Source organism: Peromyscus maniculatus, chromosome 3, assembly GCF_049852395.1.
Source record: "Peromyscus maniculatus bairdii isolate BWxNUB_F1_BW_parent chromosome 3, HU_Pman_BW_mat_3.1, whole genome shotgun sequence".
Classification (NCBI taxonomy): Eukaryota; Metazoa; Chordata; class Mammalia; order Rodentia; family Cricetidae; genus Peromyscus; species Peromyscus maniculatus.
In genome coordinates this window covers 107170456-107198055 of record NC_134854.1, presented here as the reverse complement: position 1 = coordinate 107198055, position 27600 = coordinate 107170456, and the positions used below count along the sequence as shown (strand labels likewise).

Sequence of the window (27600 nt, the reverse complement as noted above, 5' to 3'; positions counted from 1 at the left end):
GTGGCCATGCCTGCCGCGCTTCCCTCTTGGAAGAGGTGTGATCCACTGGCATCAGCCGGGTGGACTGGCTCCCTCTCTCCCTCTCTTCCTTCCCTTCCCCTGCCATGTTCTGGAAAGGGCAGCAGGAGGGAATGTGGGCAGGTTGCACCAGAGATATACATCTGAGAGCTGAAGGGAACATTTATTTTTAATGTAGACTGAAAAAGAAAAGGAAGTTATAAAATGCCTGCTCTTGCTCCTGGGACTGTGCAGATGGTGCTGTGCATTGCCTAATAGGGAACGAGGCTGCATCATGCGCTCTGGGCCCTGCCTGGCTGTAGGGACCCAGAGGGCAGGGTCCTAGAGCACCTGCCTCAGACCCCAGAGGGCCCTTTGGTGTCCGTGCTCTGCTATCTTTACCCTCTCCAGATTGTCTTTTGCCAATTTCTGGGACATTCTCCTCAGTCAGACCAGTGGCTCTGTTGTCCCTGGTGCCTCAGTTGCCTGGCTTCTGTTGCACATACACGAACACACACTGACATACATGCACTCACGCACACATGTCTAGCTCAGCAGAAGTCAACTTCTTTGGTCAGTAGTCAACCCTGGCCTTCCTAAAATTCTGCTCGAGTGTTAGTGTCCATTAGCCTTGCTCACTCCCATGTGCCTCATTGACCTGCCTGACTCGTCTGGACTTGGTGTTTTGGGGTTAGGGAGTACTTGGGTTAGTTTTCTCTTCGCTGTGACGAGATGCCCGATAGACACAATTTAAGTAAAGAAGGGGTTGTTTGGGCTTGTAGTTTGAGGACATTGTCCCTCATGGTGAGAAGTCACAGCAGCAGGGACTGAGGAAGCTAGTCACATTACATCCACATCTCAGGAAGCAGATGAATGAAGTGCTCAGCTCGCTCTCTGCTTTATAGGGCTGTCTACATTGCGTGTGTGGGGTCTTCCCACCTCAGCTAAATCTTGCCACCATCACAGGGACCCTCTAATCTCCCCACTCCCCACCCTGCCATTGCTGGAAGCTTTGGGGCACACAATATACACTATGCCCCATTAACAGGCCAGAGCAGTAACTGAACCCCCTCTTTCTTTGTGCTCACGGAGACGAGCTGGAGGAGTGCCCTAAAATCAGAACCAGATCGCCAAGCTGGAGATTGAGAGACCCAACTCTTGAATTGACTGTAAAGGTTTGGGAAGATCCCTGCACTTCTCAAGGCCTCGGCAAAATATGGAAAGTCGTCTCTATTTTATAGTGCCCTCCTTATTATCAGGTTATGCTAGGTGATTCATGTTGGCAGGGTCAGCCAACAAGGCGATCTCTTTAAGAAAGGCACGGAGAGGTTTCAATGGTTTGAGGTACTGGCATGGACACCAGGCTTGTGTTACATCAGGCAGCGAGGATTTTCAACATAGTCAAACACTCGCTAGTCAGAGTCATGTGCAATGGGCGTGTGTCTGACATAGGCTAGGTACAAATTTATTTAGGGCTCTGGATTATTCTAGAAAAGATTATATGTCAGTTTTAAAAATGCATACTATAGAACAAAACAAGTTAAGTTAAAAGTGACACCCAAAAAACGTTAGCAAAGAGAAGACCATGAGGCTGGGAATGGGTAAGAAATTGAGCAGCGTGGTCTGTATCCATGAGATCTGTGGACAGAGAAAGCTGGCCCCAGCTCCTGCTTTTTCCTTTAATTATTATTATTATTATTATTATTATTATTATTATTATTAGTGTGTGTGTGTGTGTGTGTGTGTGTGTGTGTGTGTGTAACACTATGTATGTGTGGAGGTCAGAGGACAACTCTGAGGAGTCAAAGTGTAAGTAGTTTTAAGGCTGGAACTCAAGTTTTCAGGCTTGCAGGCACATACCACTGAGCCATCTTGCTGACCCTGACCTAGGTTTCTTACCGGTCAGACACAGGTAAATGGCCCAGGGACTGCAAGACAGATGCAAAGCAGTTGCTTGGACATGCGACCTCTGATTCAGAAACCAGAAAGTGTCTTTGAGGTAATTCAGTGAGGGAACCCCATGATAATCAATACAGGTGGAGAGTGATTGAGGAACACATTCTACATCTCCCCGGGCCTCCCCCTGCATGGGCACACAAACACATGCCAAACACAACATACACCGGGGTGGAGTATGTATGGAACTGATCTAGGACTTCAAGGTCAATATTTTTCCTCATAGGACAGAAAGGTCAAGCTCCAGAAGAAATCATGAATCTGAGACCACAAGGCTAAATAGAGCTGCAGCTGAGGCCCATGGTCTCCTGCCTAGACCTCCGTGCATTGCCCTAAGTGGCCAATGCACAAAAGAATCAAGTAGAGATTTCACCCTGGAAGAAAATTCCTGTGCGTAGCTCCTGTCAGCGCTGTGGAATGGCTTCACGTTATATAATTTTATTCAAACTGATATGGGCCAACAAATATAAATGTGCGTGTGTGTTCACTGTTTTAAAACATTTTAATGTTTAAAACATGATTTACTAATGCTGCTAAGGATGTCTAGAATTTGATTTACTGCATAGTATTGAATGTTTATACTTGTTCCTTGCGGAAATTCTTGCCAAAGAGCCATTTTATCTACAGGAATAATAAATAAGTCAATATGTGGATGGCTGTGCACATTTTCCCCATATGCAGCCGTACTTGGTAGATGCTGCTTTACACACAAACACTCCAGAGGTAAACTCAAGAGACTCACACAAGTCCTTGATGTCCAAGGCGCAGCCAGTGTCAAGATCAGCCAGGCATGGTGGTGCACACCTGTAAGCCCGGCACGTTCGAGGCAGGGGCAGGAGGATCAGAAGTTCGAGATCATCCTCAGCTACGTAGGAAGTTCTGAGCCAGCTTGAGCTATATTAGACTCTGTCTCAAAGGGGGGGGGGCACGCAGGTAAGATGATTCAGTGGTTAAAGCCCTTGCTGTGATGACCTGTGTTCAGATCCTTCAGTTTGGATCCACAGATCCCATGTAAAACGCTGGAGGTGGCAGTGTGCATCTATAACCAAACATTTCCATAGTGTGATGGGAAGTGGAGGCAGGAGAATTGCCCAGAGCTCATGGGCTAGCTTGCCTGGAGCACGCAGTGCAGGGACAGAGACAAGAGAGACCTCACCTCAAAACAAGATGGAAAGTGAGAATTGACTCCTAAAAGTTGTCCTCTGACCTCCAAATGCATGACCCTTGGTGTTTGTGTGTGCAGACACAGCCAGAGACACAGTCACAGCCACACACACACACACACACACACACACACACACACACACACACACACACAAAATCAGGGCTGGAGATGTAGCTCAGTGCTTGTTTGGCATGCACAAAACCCTGGATTCAATCCTCAGCACCCCAGCATGGATCTGTTTCCTGCAATCCTAGGACTTGGGAGATAGAGGCAAGACAGGAACTTCAAGATCATCCTCAGCTATACAACAAGTACAAGGCCATCCTAGGACACATAAGACTGTTTAAAAAGGGTGTGTGTGTGTGTGTGTGTGTGTGTGTGTGTGTGTGTGTGTGTAGAGATGGTTCAGTGCAGTGGTTCTCAACCTATGGATCGCAACCCCTTTGGGGTTTAAATGGCCCTTTCACAAAGATTGCATATCAGATCTCCTGTATATCAGGTATTTACATTATGATTCATAATAGTAGTAAAATTACAATTTTGAAGTAGCAACAAAATAATTTTATGGTTGATGGTCACTACAACATGAAGAACTGTATTAAAGGGTCGCAGCATTAGAAGGTTGAGAACCACTGGCTTAGTAGTTAAGAGCCCTTGTTCCTCTGCCAGAGGACCTGGGTTCAGCCGCTAGCACCCACGTTAGGCAATTCGCAAACGCCTATCACTTCAGCTCCAGGGGATCCAGTGGCCTCTTTTGGCCTCCACGCATAGAAACACACACAGAGGCAGAAACACGTACACATAAATAAATAACAAATTCTTTTACAGGTAGCCAGCAAGTCTAGATTCCAGTGCTATTTGGGTTTGAGGCACAATGGGTCTACAAGCATACCTAGTGTGTTTGTTCATCCATTCATCCGCTCGGGGTGCTGGCTTCCCGTTGAAACAGAATGCAGTGTAAAGGAGAAAGGGACTTGATTTCGCTCACGGTTTCAGAGGTATTGGTCCATGGTCACTTGGTTCTGCTGCTTCTAGGCCTGTGATGAGGCAGAGGACTGTGGCAGAGAGCACATCCATGGTTGAGCAAAACAGCTCGGGGCGTATGGACGGGAGGCCGAGAGCATGCATGAGGGGAAATGCCTGAGACAGGCTCTGCCTTCCAAGGCACCATCTCAGTGACCTACCTCCCCCCGATAACTCATGGATGAGTTTTGTAGTGCCCTCACAGACTAAGCCTTTAGCACATGACCTGTGGCCCAGTCTTTAAGGTTAACTACAATGTCAGTTTACTCTTGGTGAAGGCTTAGCAGTGGCACATTTCCCCAGAGTCTATGTATGAATCCCTTGAAGGACGTTGAGATTATTTAATTCTCACAAGAATCCTATAGGAGAAGGGTTTGGTCTACTTGAGGGGAAGAGGTGAGCTTCCTTTTGCTTGCTCACTTGTTTTTATTGCTCCCTCCAGTTATGGAAATAAATAAAATCCATTGTTAATAAAAAAAAGCAGAAGTCAGAAGACCATGAGAAAGTAGTCTGGAATGACTTCCATGGAAATCCACAGCTAATTCTGCTAACTACAGTTGCTGTGTGTGTGTGTGTGTGTGTGTGTGTGTGTGTGTGTGTGTGTGTGTGTGTGTGTGTGTTAGTGTGAATGAGTATGTGTGTGTGTGTGTGTGCAAGTGTGTATGTGTGTGTTGGGTAGATAGCTGTATTTTTTTCTTTCATATAAAGAGGATTACACAGTAATGTAATTCTACACTCAGTTGTTTTTATTGCATCCAGCCTCACCGTAGGCATCACTGTGCACGTGCATACCAGACCACACCAGTGTCCATATAGCTCCAATTCCCTCTTGTCCACGGCTATATACTTGTGCTTTGCAAACTCATGGGGCGAACCAGGCATGGTGGTAGACACCTGTCATCCCAGCGCTCAAGAGGCTGCAACAGGAGCTATGATTTCAAAGCGAGCCTGGGTTACCTAGTACATTGCTGGTTAGCCTGGATGCAGTGAGACTCTGTCTCAAAAAAGTAAAACAAACAAGCAAACAGAACCCCCAAAAGCTTTGGGCATTTCTGTTGCCTTCCTAACCTACCCCTCTCCCTTTCCTAGGTGGTGGGTCTTCTCTTGCCCAACCAGACGCTGGCATCCACTGTCTTCTGGCAGGTAAGAACCTGTGGAGAGGGTTTCTGAAGGCAGGCCCACACACGCACACATGGGTAGGGAACTTCCTCACCCCGTTGTCTTCTGCTTCATCCAGGCCCCTGGGTCGAGTGCTTCTGTCCCCCTGCCGCCCTTCTCCCTAAACCACCAAGACCTTGTTCTGCGGAACAGGCCCCCAACACACGGTGTGATGCCAGCCATTTGCGTCACTTTAACCTCCAGATGGAGGTGATGCGGTGGCCGTGGACCCTCACCTGGAACACGATCGCACGTCAGTGGCAACTCATTCTGTCCATTGGTTGCTTGACCCATGGTCGCGACCAGAGGCCTGCGGCTTCTTTCTGATGTCAGGGTCATGCTAACAAGGAAGAAACTCCTGTTGCTTCTAACAGAGCCTCTGGCAGGCAGAGCGGGGTCAGATAACGGAGGCTGTGTAGGAGGTGAATCCCACTAGCTTCTGGATTCTTCCGGGACAGTTCGTACGTTCAGATCTTGGATGCAAATGGTGTCAGCATCCTGAGGACCGTACCCCCACCCCAAGCTGCCCCACTCACCTAGACGCCACCTCGGCGTCCCCATCTCTCTGTACATGTAGAGAGAGTTTGCCATGATTTCCGGCAGGGGTGGAGGGGGGGCTTCCGTAGAGGCGACCGTCCCTTCCCTCACGTCTCTCCTTGTTGCCTTCAGTGGCTGAACCAGAGCCATAATGCCTGCGTCAACTATGCAAACCGCAACGCTACCAAGGTGAGTGTTGCCGCCTCCCCTGCGCGGGGCAGGTTCAGGTGGGAGCGACCCGGTCAGAAATTCTCTCTGCTGTGCGACAGGCCACCATCGTGGATGTCAAGCACTGCCCGCTTTGAGCGCTTGTTTATGCCGCCAGCCCCACAGGCAAGTGGCATTCCGCTTGCTTGGCATGGGTCAGCAGGAGCCTCTGGGAAGAGCCCTGCAAGAGGTGGGTGAAATAAGGGGAGGTCTGTCAGGTGTGAGTTCTGCTGGCTTCTGGGTTCTCGCAGAGAAGCTTGTGCACTCCGATACTGGACCCAGAAGGCATCAGCGTCCCGAGGACGGAACTGCCCTAAGCTTCTGAACTCACCTAGGAGCCAGCTCAGTGTCCCCAGCTCCAGATTGCTGACCACACAGCTGGTCTCTGATAAGGCCATCTTTCCTTCTGGGCCATCCTCGGATCCAGAGGAATCTAGGTTCCCTCGGAGGGGCTGTTCTTAATATTTTCTGACGGTGGCAAAGAGAGCAGAGTTAGAAGCTGGCCTTTGTAGTGGGAACTTGAGGGGCCCATCTCATCTAACCCTGCATACCTAGTCTCTTCTTGCAGGTCTCACCCATGTGGCTCCACTCAGTTGCCTCCTATATAACCTTAAGCCAGCTGCTTCCGAACTGCAGCTGTAGCAAAGACAGGTTCTCCAGCTTTCCTTTAATTCTTCTTTATGTTGGGACTTGAGATCTTTTGTTCTGTGGAACTACTGGGCAACAATAATGTACTGACAGTGAAGCCCCCTGATGCCTGGGCTGAGGGGGCTGTGAGAGCCAGCTAGACTGGCTGGTGAGACAATGCCATCTCACACAGACAGTGTGCCAGGCCTAAACACCTGCTCACAACACAGCCTTCCTAATGGGACCCCAACAGCTTGGGCATAAAGGACCTGTGTGGGTCCCTTCTGTTTCCCACCGTCAGTCAGCAGTGTCGGCCCAGATCTTCTAGAACAGGGCGGAAGTAAAGGAGCCCAGTGATACCTGCCCCTGCCTTGTATGTTCTGCTTCGAAGGTTGCTGAGGGAGGCCTGGGCCCCTTTGGCTTCCTGAGGGAGTGCTTCTCGCTGGCCAAGGAGACCGCTGGAGCTTTGGCCACCCAGCGTGTCTACCTTTCTGCCTGTCTTCCAGCCTTCACCTGCATCCAAGTTCATCCAGGGCTACCTGGGCGCCGTCATCAGTGCTGTCTCCATCGCTGTGAGTAACCACCCAGCTCCCGTGGGCTGCTGCCAGGGTGTGGGGAGTGGGGTCTGCAAGGGATGCCCAGCCGTGTTTCAGAGACGAGGCCCTGATAGGAAGAACACAAATGGGCACTCCAGGGCATCGGGGAGGATGGAGATGCAGAGTTCGGGGTCGGGAGGTTGGCCAATCTCTCTGTCCCCGCACCCAGCACTCTCTTTAGAACAATTCCACTCTCTGTCTCTCTAGTGCAGGAGTTTCCACAGAGCAGCCTCTGGGGCATGGTCTCTGGCTGTCTACAGTCCCAGTTCACTGCTCCCAGACTCGTGAATTTCCTCTCCCTAACTGAGCTAGGGGTCCCTGGACAGCAACTGTGTGAAGCCCGAGGCTCCATGAGTAAAGGGTGTGTGTGTCTTTTTCTTGGTCTTTACTTGTCGCTTAGAGAAGGCCATTGGCCTTCAGTGGAGCTGGTATAGAGGGGACAGAATTGTCTCTGCAACCTCTTCAGTCTTGGCTGGAGGGTCACTCGTCCAGCCTCCCCGGAAGGTTTAGAGTGCTCTTCAAGCCCGGCTCATGTTGAGTCTTTGCAGACCTCTAAGAATAAAGCTGGACTGAGTGAGTGTGGGATTGGTGGTTCCCAGGTGGGGACAGCAGGCAGGCAACAGAGTGTCTTGGGTCACAGCCAGAGCGAGGAGTCAAGCCTCCGAGACATTGTCCAACCTTGTTCCTACCCCTGTATGTATGCCACTTCCTGGATCCCCTTTGGAGTGGCTCCTTCTAACCAACTCCAGGGGGTGAAGTACCTTCCACTTCTGACACTAATAACACAAAAAATGCATTAATTGTTAGCAAAGAACGGAAGTACGAATCAGGGCTGGGAATGCGGCCCGGCCGGTAGAGTGCCAGCCTAGCATGTGCAGAGCTTTGGTTTTGATCCCCAGCGCCACGTGAAACAGGTCATGGTGGTCCATGCCTGCACCCAGAACTCCTGGGGTGGAGGCAGGAGGACCAGAAGCTCAGTCATCCCTGGTATGTAGTGAGTTTGAGTCAGCTTGGGCTCCATGGGGACTTCATCTTGACAACAAAGATGACTGAACAGCCAAGAGCACAAGCCGCTCTTCCGGAGGACCTGGGTTTGATTCCCAGCACCCTCGTGGTGGCTCACAACCGTCTGTAATTCTCTTCCGGCCTCCCCAGGTGCTGTACACGCATGGCGCACATACATGCAGGCAAAACACGCACATCAAAGCAATTTTTAAAATTTTTTTTTAAAAAAGATAGAAAATGCAAATGAGCATGAAGAAAGGATTCACATACACTAATCTTTTGATAAAACCCTCTTCTCTCATCTCCTCTGTCACTAAACATAATTGTACACACTGTGGTGTGACAAGCCATGCATCCTACACACGCATCGCTATTGCTGTTCTTCTAAAGTAGAGCTTTGGGGCTGTCCTCAAGTGGCCTCTTTTATTTCACTCCCACGCAGACCAAGCCATCTCCAAGAGGCTGTTAAGTGGGCCATCCCTCCTTGTGCCTGGGATCTCATTCTTCCCCGAAGCCTATGCCTTACCGCCAGTTAGGAGCTATATGCAGCCAGACCTGTGGAGACGGCTCGCTGTAGGAACACTGCAAGTCTGCCTGGTGGCCCTGCAGCCCTGCCTGAGCCTAGTGTGGGAGTCAGAAAGACGGAGGCTTCCGGACTCTGCGGGGCCAGGGCTCTCCTGAGAGGGGAGAGGGCTCATTCACCACCTCCCCGCTCAGTGAGGCAAGAGGAGTTCGGAGCCTCCCTGGCTCAGCTATTTCAACGGTCTCTCCCTTCCTGGAGATGTTCTGATGAAGCAGAAGGGTCTGGGAGGAGGGGGGCCACACAGGGAAGGGCTTGAGTGAAGAGGTCATTGCCCTGGTACCTTCCCCTTGGGCCCGTGGCTCAGGAATTCTACTTCTGAAAGCTCTGGCCTCTCTTGAGTCCCAGTCCTTAGGATCCAGCTGGTGGTGGGGTCCTGTTCATTCCATCCCTACACTTCCCAGGCCTGTACCGTGCTCAGATAGCCTGGTGGAGGAACACAGAACCCGGCAGAGTTACTTGGGCCTTGGGCCTTCACACTGGGCTGTGCTTGCACAGTGTGGGACACCCTCCCCCTCCCCCTCTTTGCTCGGTTCCCAGATTCCCCCAGAGGAGATTTTCCTTGACCTAAGTCCCAGAAACCTCTTGTTCTTCCCACACTCAGTCACACCCTGTCCTCTCATTGTCCCCAGTGGATTACAAGTTAGCTAGGGACAGGCATCTGTCCTGTCCCCCACAGAGGGAACCATAGAGCCCTGTGCCATAAATACCTATTAATTAGGCTGCTGATTGATCGCTGGCCTTGAGAGGCCCCTCCTCTCCTCTCCAGGAGCCTGAGCCTTAGCTGTGGCGCGTCCCTCTGCCTGACGACTTCACACAGCGAGGGCCTCACTCAGGCAGATGGAGTGGAGTTCCTGACTTGGAAAATCGGCAGCTTGCTTTCTTTTCTTTTGTGTGTATAAATCACAAAACTGCCTGAGACAGGGGCTTGATTTTATTTTCCTCTCCCTTGTTCCCTGGAACCCCAGGCCCTGCAGCCTCATTAACTGATTTCGGCTTCAATTAGAGACAAATCCCCTCCCAGGGCGAGCCTGTTAGGAGCAGATGACCTGCAAACAAGTGTCACGGCCCCAGTGGTTGGCCCAGTTCTGGCATTAATTAAAACGAGTCCCTACAAGCAGGTGGCTAGATGGGGCCTGATGGGCTGAGAGCGGATCCCAGAGACTGAGCTAAGCTGAGCTGCAGCTTCCTCTGTGGGGTCTGCAGAGCCTCGTCTCTCTCTCTCTCTCTCTCTCTCTCTCTCTCTCTCCCCCTCTCTCTCTGGAGAACTCTTGACCTTGGCCAGTAGCACCCCCTCACCAATCAGACATTCCCCCCAAATGAAGCCTCATGCTGGGCCCTGGACTGTTGGGGTGAGAAGCTTCTCTGGGGCCCTCATAAATAGATTTGGCAATGTCTGGGCACTTGCTTTAGAATAAAAAAGAAATCCCGTCTTAAGTTATTTTTGAAACCTAACAGTTTGCCGTCTTTTAACAAAGGAAGCCTCTCGCGGTTTTCTTTGTGTTTTTCTTCTGAAGTTCATGTGGAATGCTTCTAGGCTGGCCCTCATGATCTCTGTGAAGGGAGAGAGCAGGCAGGATCCACGGTCTTTCTGCAAATCCCAGGATGGGCCAGACACTTTGCAGGGGCCCGGGCTGCAGCTATGGCCTTCAAGATGCTGGGAGGGTGAGTGGAGAGCATTGGGGCCGTCAGAACCCTGGTGGCGCTGACTCTAAGGTACCTATCTCAGTTCCAGGGATGACACATGACACAGTTGGAGAAAGCCAGCAGAAGGCAGGGCTGGATGTCCCAGAGAGAGGGCACAGCAGATTCAGAGGCATGCAGGGAGATAGGAACGGATTCTGGACACCGTCAGAAGTGTGTCTGCTATGTAGAGAACAGTGGTGACAGTGACAATAAGTTATAGCAGTGGTCTTCGTTAGGGTCTGTGAATGCCACAAAGGGAATCTGAGACTGGCCAGTGCAGGGTCTTGGGCAGAAGTAGGAAGTGGCAGGTGCAACCCACTGACCACGGGTTCCTGGGTGGGGATGGACCTGGGGCTGGGGAGGAAGGCTTAGTGCTGACATCTGTGACTTGCCAGGGGTGAGTTGGTGGACCCTAATGACAAGAGACACTTTGGTGTCCTATCCCTGACTCCTTCATCTTCAGCCAAGTCTTAGCTACATTGGCCTCTCCTCAAAGAACAATGCAGACCCCCCTTCCCCAGTCCTTCCTATGTTAGATGCAGCATTTGTCTGCAGGGAGAGGCCCAGGGAGTCTTGTCTGCAGGGAGAGGCCCAGGGAGTCCTGTCTGCAGGGTGAGGCCCAGGGAGTCATGTCTGCAGGGAGAGGCCCAGGGAGTCCTGTCTGCAGGGTGAGGCCCAGGGAGTCATGTCTGCAGGGAGAGGCCCAGGGAATCTTCTGGTTCTCATCGCTTGTCGGCAACCCCACATGCCCTTGACGGTCAGGCTAGTGACCAGCCACTCAAGCAGTAACAATGGCTAATCCTTACAGAGTGCCAGTGCTGTGCTAGTTCAGCCCCATTTTATAGATGGGGAAATTGAGCATGGACTGAAGTCTAGATAGAGCAGAGCCTCTGCACCCCACCCCAGCTTACTCACATACTCTTCAGTTAACATAAAGGCTCCTTTGTCCTGTTTCCACTAGGGCTTACTGAGATTTGAGAAGAAATATTACTGTACCCTTGGTAGGCTGGTCCCCCCACAGGCACCCCAAGATTAGCGGAGACTAGAGGTGGTTCTTTAGATCTACCACCAACCTTCCGACTTGGTTTCTGGACGTCTGTCTTCTGGCCAACATTAAGTCAGCGGTATGAGTCAGAGCACACCCTGCCTCCTGAAAGGCAAGGTCTGACTGGCTGTTCGCAGGGGCATAGCCAGGCCTCCTTTCTGTTCTCAGAGTTCCCAGGGTAGTTGGGACAGAGTGGCACCCATGAATCCTAGTCCAGGCTATTGTCATGCTACTTCCCCCTAAGGTGACTTCTGGGTTGGAGGGGCCATGGCACAGACCCAGCAGCCGAATCTGAAGCGTTCCAGAAGCGTGCAGATGGTGGTGCCCGCAGTGGCGAGTCAGACGTGAGAAGCAGCCCTGCATCTGTCCTGGGGAGGACAAGGGTCTGATGTAACCGGTTTCCCACAGCCAGCGCACTGGTCCCTCCCGAACACAGTTCAGGCTTTTGGGGTGACCACCGCTCCCGGCACATCAGCCCCTCAGTGGCAGCTGGAGCTGACTGTGGCTGTTGACCAGCTATCCTATTCACCTTTGCTGCTGTGCCCAGTGAGCTCACCGCCAAGCCACAGGGTGCCTGAGGCTAGAAGACAGTTGACCTTCAGGAAGGGTCGCCAGTCCGTCCACTTGGTGGCCAGGTTTAGTTTACATAGCTGTGCCCTCTGGTGGGAACTTCTGGTACTTCAGTGGTTTCCTGACCCATCCCTTGCCCTCCAGGACCCACACAGACCTAGGACCTTTGGGCTTGTGACTGTCCAGTCACCCAAGCGAGGTCTAAGGTCTGCTCTTATTCCTCCTGTCTCATGCCTTCTCCCGCACTGTTCTTCAGGACCCCTTAGACCCCATTGGCAGGTACGGCAGGGTTTGCAGAACCTTGCAGACAGCCCAGTGTCCCGTGACTCCGCGTCTCTGCAGAGCCTTCCTCTCTCCTTGATCACTACCTAGCTGCCTCCTACTCACCCCCAGGGTTCAGTCAGCTGCACTTCGTCTCTGAAGCTCTGGTGACTGACCTTCAGGGCCCCCTCCCCTGGTTGAGTATGACATGAGCCTGGAAGGTGCCCACAGACCAGGCAAGCTCAGCGTTTGCCAAGGAGATGCAGTGGTTTGCAAGGCCGGTCTGCTCTGTGCCCTCCCCGTTTCTCCTCAGACATCATTCATTTTGATGTATCACTGAGTCCACACTTATTTTACCACAGACTGGGAATTCAGTGGGCAGGTAAGAGAGACAAGCCTCGGCCCTAGTACTCAGTGTCTGTTGGGAGAGATGGATTTCTGTTCAAGTCCACATATACTAAATATTGTGGTGTTTTTTCAGTTATCAGAGGCACGCATTATTTTGATTTAGAGATGTGTAAAAAGGCAAACACATATGTACTTAGAGACTGAGATACGTGGAAGAAAGTTCTGGCCTTGGGCTGGGGGTGAGGTGGTAAGCTCAGTTGGTGAAAACGCTTGCCCTTTGCCTTGCAAGCTTGAAGGCTGGAGCTTGATTTCAGAAGTCGCATAAAAATCCGAGCGTGGGCTGGAGAGGTGGCTCAGTGGTTAAGAGCACTTGCTGCTCTTGTAGGGGACCAGAGTTTGGGTCTCATACTGGGGCAGTTTACAACATCCTGTAACTCCAACTCCAGGGGGGCCCATGCTCTTCCGGCTTCCACAGGCACTCACACGTAAGTACACACACACACACACACACACACACACACACACACACACACACACACACGTTAAATTAAATTTAAAAGCCATGCATGGTGGCCTATAGAGAATGCTAGAGAAGTGGAGACAGGCAACTCCCTAGGGCTCACCAGCCAGCCAGCCCAACTTACTTGGTGAACTCCAGGCCAGCGAGAGACCGTCTCAGACAATCAAACAAACAAACACAAAAATAAAACGTGAAGAGCATTTGAAGAACAGTGCCTGAGGATGTCTTCTGGCCTACACAGAGACACACACAAGTATGCATGAGCCCAAAGCACACACACATGCATGAGTACACATGAACACAAAGCATGTGCACACACATAGACACACAAGTACACATGAACACAAGTCACACACACACACACACACACACACACACACAAACACCCCTGTAGTGGTATTTGCTCTGACCATGACCTTGGGCTATAGGGCCCGAAGGAGGCTGTGCTTCCTGCCTTTGTACGTGACCTCTTCAAAAGAGAGGAGAGGGGTCACGTGGTCCCTTCTTCCATTTATTTATTTATTTACTTATTATTTTTTATTTTTTTATCCTTGCGTGATCGGACCCCAGATGACCTGGGAATTGAACCCGGTTCCTCTGGAACATTAGTCAGTGCTCTTAACTGCTGAGCCATCTCTCACTTCTCTTTGCAGTGTTTGAAGATTAGCTACCTAATTGAAATATATCTATGTATATCTAGAAAACTTAACTAACATGACTATAAGTTTGATTATCATAGATGACTAATTACTAATCTTTATTTCTTAATTATATATTATAATTTTAAATGAGTTGCATAAACATAATACCTTAAACAAGAGTAGAAATATACATATAGTATAACAAGATTAACTTTAAATTTATATTAATAAACCAAAATCCATAGCAACATGAAATATTTCAAACAAGTTGTTGCTCTTTAAAAGTAGATTCAATAATCTACCCTTTCATCCTAGCATGTCTATATCCCCTTTTCTTCCTTAGAAAGAGATTGCATTTATAATCAACCTGTTTTAAATAAAAATAAACATTCATAAACAATATTTTGGGAATTTGAGTGTAGCTTTTCGTACTATTTCCTTTTTTTTAAAGAGGTCAATTGGTAAGAAGCACTGCCTCCTTCAGGCTGTGTAGCCCAAGGTCATGGGCAGAGCAAATACCACTACACACCCTACATAATGTTCCAGTTCCAGGCTCTTCCAGCAACTGTCAGGGAGCACCCTGAGCAGAGAGGAGGGCTGACATTTAGGTTGAAAGGGAGGCATGTCGGGAACAGTGCTCAGAGGCCCTGGGGTGGGGGTGGGGAGACCTGGTTCACAGGAGGACCTCCCCAAGTTAGTACAGAGTGAGGTCGTTCAGGGCCCTCTGGCTCCTGGGATGCCGTGAGAACCGGTGAAGGCTGTGTCCATTTTCTCTTCTAATATTTAAAGTTTAGTGTGTGTGTGTTGGAGAACAGGGTCGGTCAGCTTCAGGAGCCCGTTTTCTTCTTCCAACATGTGGGCCTTGGGGATTGAACTCGGGTCGTCAGACTTAGCAGCAAGTGCCTTTACCCACTAAGCCTTCCCGCTGGCCAGCGGGGAAAACGGAAGCGTAAGCTGCTTAGGAGAAGGTAGGGGGAGGTGACAAGGGTGAGTGGAAGCGGAGGCAGGAGAGCTGCAGCCATGATGCCCGGGACCAGGCAGGTCGCTGGGGGTTGAGTGGCTTCCCTGCGAGCCTGGAGAAACTCTTGTCTAGGAAGATCCAGAATTTCTTCAGGAGCCTTCCAACTGGAAGCGGACAAGGATGCCTGGGTGAGGGTGAGGCAGGGTTAGCCAGCCTTCGCTGGGAGGAGCAGAAGCTTTAAAGGCACAGTGCTAAGGCCTGTTGTGACAGAGGGGTCCCCAGGTGGTTGTGTGTCCAGCCCAAGTGAGGACACAGCCAGGTAAGAAGTGAGATGGCCGCTCCATCAGCCTACCTGGTGTCTCTCCGAAGGCCTTGCAAAACCAAGGTTGCTGTTGGCCATGAGGCCAATGACAGACACCAAAGGTGTTATGTCATGGGGTGCCCACCTGACCTGCTGTTCACGCGTGCAGCTCCTACTAAAGAAGAAAGCTTTGGGGGCTGGAGAGGTGGCTCACTGGGTCAGAACACATACTGCTTTGACAGAGGACTCAAGTTCAGTTCCTAACACTCGAGGTGGCCTCCTCACTTCCTCTAACTCCATCTCCTGAAGATCTGATGCCCTCTTCTGGCCCCCATAGTCATCTGAACTCACGTGCACATACCCACACACAGACACACACACACACATATGAATAGTTAAAATTTTAAAAAAAATCACCATACATGGTAACACAGACCTTTAACTCCAGCACTCTAGAGGCAGAGGCAGGCAGATCTTTGTGAGTTTGACTCCAGTCTGGTCCACGTAGTGAATTATAGGCCAGCCAGGGCTACACAGTGAGATCATGTCTCTAAACATAAGTGAATAGATAAAAATGAAATGAAATTAAAGATTTTAAATGCAGTCTCTTTCTTAAAAGGTGGAGTGGGGAGCTGGTGGGCTCCTTTGACTGGAGCTCAGTTGGTAGAGTACTTGCTGAACACACTCGAAGATCTGGGTTCAATTCCCAGCATTGAATAAACCAGCCACACACCTGTAATCCTAGCACTTAGGAGGTAGAGGCTGGAGGACCAGGAATTCATAGTCATCCTCGGGTAATTTGAGGCCATCTTGGACTACATGAAATCATGTCTCAAAAAAAAAAAAATCAATGAAGGATTAAAAACAACAACAACAAAAACTAGCAAGCCCCACATGGATGGGGTAAAGTTTAGCAAGAAACACATATTTATCTGGAAGTAGGCCAACATACCCACGCCCAGAGAGGGATCTAGGGACTACAAAGTGGAGAGAAGGTCCATGCTGAGTTGGGAGTTCTCTAGGAGGCAATATGGCTGCCTCGCCCACCCACCAGTAGTGGGTGTGGAGTTTATGCCAAAGACACAGAGGAGGCAAATGGCCACTTACCCTCACCTCCTCAACACCCAACCATACTGCCCCCAGAACCTTGGGCAGGGACAGACAGCCTGGGAAGGATCCCAGGAAGGGCTGCAGTTCGGGGATTGAAGCCCGTCTGTTCTTGTTTCTCGGGGTCCTTTGGCCTGGAACATTTGGTGGAGCCTATTAAAATTAAAAAGCCAAGTGGCTGGAGGCTCAGAATGCCAGCTCATTTTCCCTGGCATGGTAGGTCCTGTTTAAGGGAACCAGCTGGCATTAATGGCACACAACTCATCACGAACAGCAGCTAGCGATCAGAAGAATCAGAGCTAATAATCAGGTTCAGGAAAGATAATGAGATATGGAACAGCATTGCCGAGGGTCCCCCAGGGTCTGTTTTAACAGCCTCCAAATAAGCTACAAAACAGAAATTAACCAAACAGGGGCTCCATTTGGGCAGAGGGGGAAAACAAACAAGGTAGAGATTTGCACACGAATTCCTAGTGTGGCCATGCCCACGCTCAGGACCCGTGGGACAGCGGCCACAGACCGAAGGAGGCACAGGGCCTTCCGTGACCACTTGCCTCCAAGGAGACTGCGAGGTCGGAGCTGCTGGTGAGAAGACGGGCTTCTTGCCGCTCCAAGGAGACTCTGGCCATTCTTTCCTGCCTCAGGTCCCCATTTGGCATGGGGCAAACCAGCTAGGTTACCCCTTCAAGACAGCGACAGTCCTAGCCAGTGGGGAGAATGGCCAGCCAGGGAGGGGTCAGTCTCGGGCTGGCACAGCAAGTCTCGGTGCGGGCTGCAAGCAATTGTCTCTAGTCTCCCACTCCTGCACTCCAGCTCTGCCCAGCCTAGGAGGCTGCCAACCATGCAGAAGCTTATTAGGCTCCTTGTTCTCTTCCGCTAAGACTCCTGCTTCCTATTCCTCAATACTTCATCATCTTTATGCCTGCAGCTACCTGCTGGGACAGGGATATGTCAAAGGCCCTACCTCCCATTTACACAATACCTGGACCCCAGTGCCTAGTGGGCCTTTGTCAGGGATCCCATGTTAGGTGCATGCTCCATGGTTTGGGGGTATCAGGCCATTGCTTTTCTTTTCTCTTCTTTTCTTTTCCTTTCCTTTCCTTTCCTTTTCTTTTCTTTTTCTTTTTCTTTTTTTTTTTTGGTTTTTTTTTTTTTTTTTTTTTTTTTTTTTTTTTTTTTTTTTTTTTTTTTTTTTTTTGGTTTTTCGAGACAGGGTTTCTCTGTGTAGCTTTGCGCCTTTCCTGGAACTCACTTGGTAGCCCAGGCTGGCCTCGAACTCACAGAGATCCGCCTGGCTCTGCCTCCCGAGTGCTGGGATTAAAGGCGTGCGCCACCACCGCCCGGCTTTTTTTTGGTTTTTTGAGACAAGGTTCCTCTGTGTAGTTTTGATGCCTGTCCTGGATCTCGCTCTGTAGCCCAGGCTGGCCTCGAACTCACAGAGATCCGCCTAGCTCTGCCTCCCGAGTGCTGGGATTAAAGGTGTGCACCACCACCGCCCAGCATGCCATTGCTTCTTGAGAAGGAGGCTGTGTTAGTTGCTTTCTCATTGCCGTGATCAAACACCCACAGGATAACCTAAGGAAGGGAGGGTTTAAGGTTGGACCCTCAGTGTGAAGGTGCTGTCTATCACGGCAGGGAAGGCATGGTGACATGGAGGTGGCTTGTCATACTGCAGCCACACTAGGAAGCGAAGCAAGATGGATGCTGGCGTCCAGCCTGCTTTCTCCTTTTTATGCAGTCCAGGACCCTGGCCCACATTTAGGATGACTCTTCTTCCCTCAGTGGACCCAACCTAGAAGCTCCCTCACAGACAGACCCAGACGGTTATTTCCTAGGTGATTTTAGATTCTGCCAAGGTAATGGCGCTAACTATCATGGAGGCCAGTTGGAAAGCAGGGGTGGATCTTTGGAATCGGCAGGCCCTGGGTTCAAATCCCAGCCTTACCTGTCACGACATAGCTGTCTGTCGTTGGTAAAGTCACTAATCCTCTCTGAGCCTGCCTCTTCTTGGTGAAAATATTTTGCTAAGCCATTGCATGTGATAGCTGGGGTGTAGGTCTGTGGTAGAACGCTTGCCCAGATGCCAGGTGTCCTGGGTTCATCCCCTTGCACCTCGAAAATAAAAAGTTCTTGCAAGTAAACGTGCTGACAGCACAAAGGAGATCTCCAAGGCAATCCACTCCACTTCCTCTTCATCTGCAGCATGGGCTCTGCCCTTCACGCATTCCCTCTGTACTTTTTTGGTGAGGCTCAAAAGGCCATTTCTGAGACACTCATTGCTGAGAGCTAGGGATCCGTGGACTTGGTGAGCTCCATCTGAGCAGCGGTACCGTGGATGGGCCAGTGGCATTCAGAAAGGCCCTGCTGTATCATTGAAATATGGGTAAACTGTCAGTTCCCGCCACTCAGCTGGCCCTCAAGCAAGCAGTGAGGACACGAATAGGGCTCTGAAGGTCGCATGACCGTTAGGATATACATGCAGCACTGGCAGCCCAGGTAGAAGTGGCTGGCTGCCCAGGGGATGGTTAGCTGGCACACCCTTGTCCCATGCCCCTGCACTAGAGCCTGAGCCCATCTATTCCTGCTCTACTGCAGGCACTCAGCCTCCTCGAGGTGTCCCCAAACCCCGACAAACAAAAAGGCTGAGTCCAGAGCCAGGGTAAGAGCACAGGATAGCCTGCAAAGCCACCAGGAGTCCAGAGCTGAATACAGGCCAGATCTTGCCAAGACCCTCACCGCCTCCTTTTCATAGGATGGACCATCAGGGCAGGGTTGGCTGGGCCTCAGTCTGGGGTACCAAGACTTGTGTGTGGGTCATATCTGCTGTCTTTCCATACCTGCTACTCATCTAGCTTCCCCTAGATGGGTCCTCTGGTGGCCAAATCCACCTTCCTGTCCCCTAGAGAAGTCCCCTCTCAGCTGTGCGGAGCTCTCCACCTAGTTGTCTGCCTGTACCTCTTCCCCAACCACTAGCTCATTGAGCATGTGCTCAGGGCTGCTAGATACAGCATTTAGTGCTGCGTGTACGTAGAAAAGGCCCGCAGTCCTTCCCTCCCACAGGGCCAGGGTCAGGGACCACACTGACCAGCGGAGGACTAAGTGCTTGGAGAGAGGTACGAGGGAAACAGGATCAAAGGTCTGCCAGCCTGGGAGAGAGGTGACATGTCACATGCCCGCACTTCCTGACCCTCTCGTGTGTCAAGCTCATTCCTTTGATGTACGCTCTTACCACAACCCCTGAATGTGGTAGAAATAACTGTGCTTTTTCTACCACCAGGCAGTGAAGTAGAGAAAGGATAATGAGTCACCTGCATAAGGTCCCACGGCTAGTAAGTGACAGAGGCGGTAGACTTCCGAGCTGGTCCCGAGGGAACAGATGTGGCCTGAGGTGGGTGGGTCACCCCAGACCTAGGGACCAGGTCAGCCAAGGCTAGAGGCCAGAAGACCCAGTCGACCTCAGAGGGGCTGCACCTGGGGGTGGGGTGTGAGGGCGATTGGAAGGACCCCCTCCTGCTGTCTGTCCCTCCAGCTCTGCTCCTCCCTCCCATGAGCCCCTGCAACATCATGCATCTTCTTCTGTTTTCTTTCCTTCCCAAGGTGGGCCTTAATGTGCTGGTTCAGAAAGCCAACAAGTTCACCCCGGCCACTCGCCTTCTTGTGCAGAGATTCGTGCCGTTCCCTGCAGTAGGTAAGATCTGCACACAGATGGGTGTGTGTGTGTGTGTGTGTGTGTGTGTGTGTGTGTGTGTGTGTGTGTGTGTGTTGCATGGTGGGGGTCTGTGGGACTTCTAAGCACCTGGGTGAATGGTGGCCCTTCCACGTCCTATCTCCCTGATGCCTACAGACTTATGGCCAGGAGATCTAGACCAAAATTCCCACAGATAGAAATGCAGGACCCACCTGCTCAGCGTATGACCTGCAGTCTTAGTCGAAATTCTTGTGTGTTTGTTTTGTTTTGTGGTGTTGGGGATGGAACCTGGGACTTCGTGCACCCAAGGCAAGCATTCTACCAACTGAACTCCACCCCCCCCCCACTCACACACTCTATGTTTGTTTTGGACAAAGTCTCAGTCTGTAGCTTAGGCTGGCTTGGCACTCACTATGTAGTGCAGGCTAGCCTCAGACTCCTGGGAGACTTAGCACAGAGGTTGTTTGTTTGCTCATTTGTTTTGAGACAGGGTCTCATGTATCTCAGAGTGGCCTCAAACTTGCTATGTAATGGAGCATGACCTTGAACTTCTGGTCCTCTTGCCTCTACCTCCCCAGTGCTGGGATTACAAGTGTGCATTAACAAACTCTTGGTTTATCAGGTGCTGTTGATCTAATCCAGGGCATCCTGCATGCCAGGCAAGCACTATCTCAGCTAAGCCACACTTCCTCCCCAGCACAGGGAGATTCCTAACCTGGATCTCCAGGCTCATGACGATCAGCCGACAGAACACCATGGATCCTGTGCCCTATGAAAAGTATTCACACCAAACTCTAACAAAAAAGTTTACATTCTTTCTATCATGAGTATGCCTAGCAAATAGTAAAAACCAGGATGTGGGACTTTGTCAGCAGGAAACCCAAGGCACTCCATGCGATATTGCAGATGTCACTCAGAGGCCTGGAAATATTGTTTCTATGCAGGGCACACCCAAGTAATCATATGTGATACTTCAACTGCTATATCCTACTTTTTCATCAGGAAATAGGCATATTGATTAGCTGACCTTGCAAGTGAACATTTGTACTACCAGCTCATGGGAGGTGTAGACAGGAGGATGAGAAGTTTAAGATCATCCTTAGCTATATAGTGAGCTTGAGGCTAGCCTGGGCTACAGATATCAACCTGAGTTCAATTCCTAAGACCCACATGGTGGAAAGAGAGAACTGATCCTGGAAAGTTGTCCTCTGATGCTCACACATGCCCCCGCCAAGTAAATACATTTAAAGCTACATCTATTACTAAATCACAATCAAAAATTTTTGGTAACTTGTTTTAATTTCTTTATAAATCCTTTGAAATATCAATCTGAGAGGATCATTTAGTCTTCACCTGACCGTCAGGGGGTCCCTGGCCGCAGGGCAGTCCAGTTTCTGCTGGATCCTTAGGGTGCTGCAAAGCTTGGCCTGACTCTCAGGAAGCAGCTCCCAGATTCAGGAAAGGAGACCCCTGTGCAAAGAAGTTTTTTTTTTTTTTTTTTAGAAATAGCTATAGATCTCTGTGAGTTCAAGGTCAGCCTGGTCTACAGAGTGAGTTCCAGGACAGCCAGAGCTACACAGAGAAACCCTGTCTCAAACAAACAAAAACAAAAAGAAATAGCTGTAGACACAGCAAAAAGCAGTTCAGCATTTGTTGTTCAAAGGAGTATACGTGAGTACTAGAACCCTAAGTCAGAGTTCCTTTCTTTGTCAGAGGACAAAGGTGGAGGGGGGGACTAGCCCAGCTCAGGGCCTGAAGGTACTGTAACCTTCTAATGTCAGTGCTCACTCTAAAGGTTGAGTCCATCCATCTGTCCGTCCGTCCGTTCCCACCCCCACCCCCCGCAGCTCACAGCCATGACCTGACCTTCCCCTCAGGCCTCAGCTTCCTGTATGTAATATGTAGGCTTGGTACTCTTCATCTATGGCCCAGAGCTGCATGTGAGACCACAGACCAGACTCCATTGACAGGAACTCGCTGTGGAGCACCTACAGAATAGGGCGACCTCACCGGCTCCATGCCCGGCGGCTAATAAACTCCCAGAACCAACCACCCAGTGGAGCCTAGCCAACCCAGATAATTGCTATAGCAACTCCACACTTGTAATGAACTCTTAGCTATTTCTGCCGTGGGCCATTAATGGAATAACTCTTTAAAGCTGACTTCGTCATGGGGTCTAATTGAGCAAGGAACGTGGCTACTCAGTGGCTGGGCTTACAGCCACCGGGGCTGGAGGGCCGGCGGCAGCCTAGACTGGCTCTGAGGCGCCATCGAGATGTAATTGGGACTTGGGGGATGGGAGGGCATGCTTCAGATAAGAACTTTGCCAGTGGCTTGTTCCAGCCCTGTCCAGCCCGCACTGTGCTGTGTGACCTTGAGCTGGTCTTCACCTCTCTGGGACTCCCTCAGGAGGAGAGGCCTTTCCTCTGTTCTGAGACTCTCTGACCTGCTCCTCTCAGCCTTAGCCTGATTCCCCTCCCATCTCCTCCTCGGGACAGCCTTCAGCCTCCTACCCAAGTCTAGCTTCTGACAGGCAGCTTGAGGCCCCTATACCCATAGCCGGTCGTACCCACTGTGCTTTGCAACTTGGTCGTCCTCACTCCCAGGGCCTTGGGAGAAGCAGGCTCATCTGCAAAGAGGCTTCTGTTCGTCACTCTGGTGAGTGATTGCCACGGTGTCATGTGAGATCCAGGCCATCATCTGCTCCCTGCGCTTGTCTCTCTGTACCATGTCCCTCCGTGCCCTGGCCAGGACGGAGCATCTCAAAGTCGCTTGGCCCTTGCCCTCTGCAGCAGGCTGGCTAGCCACTGTCAGCCTCAGAGAAACTTGCTCAGAGCCTGCTTCACCATGTAAAAGGCCACTTGCCCTGTAGGGTACCAGGACGGTGGGAGGACTCTGTCACAGGAAGCAGTGGGATGGGAGAGGGTTTGTAAGTGATGGGGGTCCTGAAAAGACCACAACCATCCCCCTCTTCCTAGGCAAACAGGGAAACTCTGGAATGGTTATGCTCCCCACTTCTCCAGCTTGCTCCTCTAAATGCCTGTCCAGCTGAGAATCTAGGTATCTAGGCCTCTCTGGGGCCTCTGCACTACCCAGAGCCCAAAGTACTCACCCTCCGCACCCCAGCTCGGAAGGCTTGTTCCCTTTGTCCAAGTCGGCTGCTCTGTCCTGGGACTACCTCAATAACGTCACAGGCCTGTACTAGGTTTGCAGAGCCCAGAAGGCCACCCAGTTCTCCTGCCTTTTGCCCTCTGTTATGTCTCATTCAGTGCTGGGAGGGGATCTAAGGCAGAGCTTACCACCTCATTTTACAAAAGAATATACAAATTCCAACTGGGAACTACACCTTGCACCCAGAGCTGAGGCCTCCCAACCTCACCCAGGGCTGCTCAGTCTTGTCCTTTGGAGCTGAGAAACTTAGATGTGTGTCCTGGGAGTAGCCAGGCTAGGCAGTGTCTTGCAGTGAGCATTCCGTCTCCAAGATTGCCCCTGCCTTTTCGTCTAGGATTGTGTGAGCACTTGTGTGCATGTGAGTGCCGAGTACACAGGAAGCAAGCCCTGGAGCCACTGCTCTTTCTCTGAGGGAGGCTTTCTGCACCCACAATACCCTGCCCTGGTCTAGAACAGCAGTCATGTGGGAGATCTTGGTTTCTATTTATACATGGAGATGGTAGGAAAGAAGGTGAGCCTGGGAGCGTGTGTGCTGGCATCAGAATCGATTGGGGACTGGTAATTAATTTGTTTAGACCTTAATTAATTCTCCAGTTCTTTCTTATTTGTGGACTGTCACGCTTAATTGTGCTCAGGAGCTCCAGCTTGGAGCAGGCCCTCCGTTAATTGATGTGTGGCTGCCGGGAGGTGGAAGTTAATGGTTTGGGAAGCTGGGCAAACAGTGCCACCATTAAAGGTCAGCAGAGGAGATGCTGGAGAAATACACACCCCTGGGTGCAGCCGCTGGTCTCCAGAGCTGGGCCTCACTCTGCAGGAGCAGGTCCTAGAGAGGCCTCTCTGTGAGGCCTTGGAGGAAGTGTGCAGGGAGACAACACTGGGTGTAGGTCTCATGATAGAAACTGTGAGAAAACAGGCATGCCTGTGGTCAGGGGTGGGTGGAGCAGGGCCTCTAGAGACGTGGCAATAACTGTAGTCAGCCACCTCAGTGCATCTGGTAAGAGCTGGTGCCCCGGCTCCACGTCTGCCTGACTGTACCCAAGGAGAAGGAAACAGCAGCAAGTGCTCTTGGGTAATGAAGACCTTGTCTGAGCTCTGTGCACCCCTGAGCTCGAGCCTCTGTATCAGTTACTGTTCTCATGCTATGACAAAAACACCTTAAGGAAGGGCAGGGTCCATTTCTCTACAGTTTGTTAGTTAGACAGTATAGTCCGTCATGGCAAGACGTCATGGCTGGAGCTTGAGTCCCTTCGTAAATGTGGTGAGCAAGCAGAGGGGTGTGAATGCTGATGCTCAGCTCCCTTTCTCCTTTTCATTCAGTCCTGGAACGCAGCCCATGGGCTGCTGCTGCCCACATTCAGGGTGAGTTTTCCCACCTCAGTAGACCCAATATAGAAACCCCTCATATATCAGTCTCCTAGGTGATCCTAGATCCTGTCGAGCCGAGAATCAGGGTCCATAGGATAATAAATCTTTCATAGACCAGAAATCCCATCCTTGGCTAGAAAGTCTGCTAGGTCCTTCCTAAGGGTCCCTTTCATGAGTTGTCAAAAAGTGTTCCACTGCCATTAAAATTGTTTTTTTCTGTGTTCCCTAGGGAGCTATTGCTTAGGCTTTTGGAACGTCTAGGTGTGGGGGAGTGTCTGCTCATTCTTCATACCCAGTGAGCCTTAGATCTGCTCCTTTGTGGTCTCTCCGTGCCTCAGGCCACAGAAGTCTCCATGACATTGACTCCCCCTTTGATGTACCCCAGGAGGTAGCTGGTCAGTGCTGCCTGAGCCTCAGATCCCCCCATGAAAGTGTAACTTCCCATTACTCGGCTCCTGTGAGTCAGAAGGCAGCTGTGTCCTGGGCCCTGTGACAGGTGTCCCCCTTGGGGTCAGTGGTGCTTCAGGAAGCACCCGCGTCCCTTTGAGGCGCCTCTGGAGGGTGGTAGAGCCTGCTTGGGCCTGTTCTGTGCTTGCTCTCACCTGGGCCTACTGCAGCTCTACCCTGTGCTGAGCTTCAGGCACATGGCTGTGCTGACCCAGATGCCCACTCTTCCCCGTGCCTCAGCCCTCCACCTGGCTGCCAAGTACTCTGTGTCTGTCCAAGGCAGGCTGCTGAAGTTCAAGTTTGCTTCCCTTGTCAGAGTATGTGGATGTCTCGGGTACCATTCCTCAGCCCCCTCAGCCCAGCATATAATCAGGGTGCATATTAGCTACTTTCTCGTTACTGCGACCAAATACCCGCAGAGAAGAAACTTAAGGGAGAAAATATTCCTTTTGTCTCACAGTCTAAGAAAGAATACACCATAGCAGTGAATCATAAATCATAGCAGCAAGAGCCTGGGATGGCTGGTGACATTGAGCCTACGGTCAGGAAGCAGAGAGAGAGAGAGAGAGAGAGAGAGAGAGAGAGAGAGAGAGAGAGAGAGAGAGAGAGAGAGAGAGGAAGATGAATGTTAGTGTTCAAGTTGACACACCCATTTTCATGTGTGTTCATAGGCATGTTTTTGCATGTATGGGCACATGTGAGTGTGCATGTATATGTGTATGTATGTACATATGGAGGCCTGAGGTTGATGCTACGAATCATCCTTGGTTCCTCTCACCTTATTCAACAAGACAGCAGAGTCAATCTGCTGTGATGTGGCTAGTCCTGCTAGGTGGCTTCCTCTGGGGATCCCCTGTCTTTACCTTTGGAGGCTGGAATTACAGGTGGGTCGCCGCACCCACCCAGAACTGACATGGTTTTGGGGATCCAAACTCCAGTCCTATTTGCCTGGCAAGCACTTTAGCTGCTGAGCCACGCCCCCAACTCTAGACTTTCTCTTTTCTGTTCAGCCCCAAACTGCAGCCCATGGCATGATGCTGCCCACATTGAAGGTGGGTCCTCCCTTCTCAGTTGAACCTCTCTGAAAATACCCTCATAGACACATCCAGAGGTGCGTCTCCATGGTGATCCCAAATCCAGGCATGTTGACGTGAACATTAGCATGCCAGTTTCATGTGGGTTTGTTAATGCTCAAGCAAGTGCTTTTGGTGCAGAAGGTTTGGGTCCAGTCACTAGGTGACTAGAGTCTGTTTTTTTTTTTTGTATCCTGGTCCATTCTTTTAGTCGGTAGGCCCCAGGTAGATGATCAGTAGGCCATTCCTCAGAAGCTTATCCCAGGCATATACTCAAGTCTTTCTGCTCCATGGGCACTACATCTTTCAAATGGGATCCTGGGATCACATGTAAGCATTCACAGGTATTACACCAACCTACAGAACCTTATGAGTCCTCAGTACACATTAGCCCTCCATCTGACCCCCATTGCCCTGACCAAGGTGGCAAGAACCAAAGATGGTGGCACATGCTTATAATCCCAGCACCTAGGAAGAGACAGAGAAGGATCCAAGTTCAAGCATATCCTTGGCTACATAGTGAATTTAAGGTCAGCTTGGATGGCAGGAAATGCTATATCAAAAAACCAAAGCAAGGGGCTGAGTGCAATCTACAGTCTTTCCTCTTGAGTTCATCTATTGACTGCCTGAATAGAGGAAGCCTGTGGCTCCCATTCGAGGGACAGGGTCAGTAATAGAGAAAGGGCTGTAAACTCTTGGGACAAGGGCATAAGATCTGAAAAGACCAGCAGGGGGTTGATGTTATGCATGCTGTTAAACACTGGATGGGAGGCCTGGCATGGTGGCACACTCCTTTAATCCCAACACTTGGGAGGCAAAGACAGGCAGATCCCTGGGAGTTTGAGGCCAGCTTGGTCTACATAGTGAGTTCTAGGACAGCCAGAGCTACATAGTGAGACCCTATCTCAACAACAACAACAATGTGAAAATTGGAGGGGCTGGGTAGATGGCTCAGTTGCTTGCCTTGCAAGCACAAAGACCTGAAATCCAACCCCCAGAACCCATGTAAAAACTCTAGGCATGGCAGCGTGTGCCTCCAATCCCAGCACTGGAAAGGCAGAGGCAGGAGGCTGGCCAGGCAGCCTTGCCTACCCAGTGACTTCCAGGACAAAGAGAGTTCCTGTCTCAAAGGAGGTGGTTGGAGTTTCCCAGGGTGGCTCCTGAGGTCATCCTCTGGCCTCAAGCATACATACATGTGCACCCATACACACACGAACACACATTACGTAGTTACACAAATGTCAAGGTGCCACGACCTGACTTGGCTAAGGGCCTTGAGGTGAAATCCTGTCTCCACCCCTCCAGCCCTGGAATTACAGGTGCACACTGTCACACCCACCTTTTCCCTGGAAACCAGGGATTGAGGTTAGGGCCTTGTGCTTCTGCAGCAAGGGCGCTACTGAACTGTCTGCCCAGCTACCTTCGCAGGATCTTATAGACAGAGATGACAAGCTTCAGAGTTAGCTATACCTAGAATGTACAAGCTGATTTTTTTTTTCCAGTTTAGAAATTTCCAGTCCCAAGTTGGTCATGCTTCAGTACGGGCTGCGAAACTCTCCCCTGAT

At 50.8% G+C, this 27600-nt stretch overlaps 1 protein-coding gene across 3 annotated transcripts in view; it reads left to right on the top strand.

The window, feature by feature from the left end:
• The window catches only part of Sfxn5 (sideroflexin 5), a 125317-nt gene that overhangs the window by 60802 nt on the left and 36915 nt on the right, over window positions 1-27600 (top strand). For all 3 annotated transcript variants that reach the window (XM_006991546.4, XM_042274502.2, XM_042274503.2), the window contains 4 exons: window positions 5231-5284; window positions 5969-6025; window positions 7177-7242; window positions 19889-19979. In XM_006991546.4, coding sequence (XP_006991608.1) covers window positions 5231-5284; window positions 5969-6025; window positions 7177-7242; window positions 19889-19979 — 268 coding nt within the window. The remainder of the gene's footprint in view (window positions 1-5230; window positions 5285-5968; window positions 6026-7176; window positions 7243-19888; window positions 19980-27600) is intronic.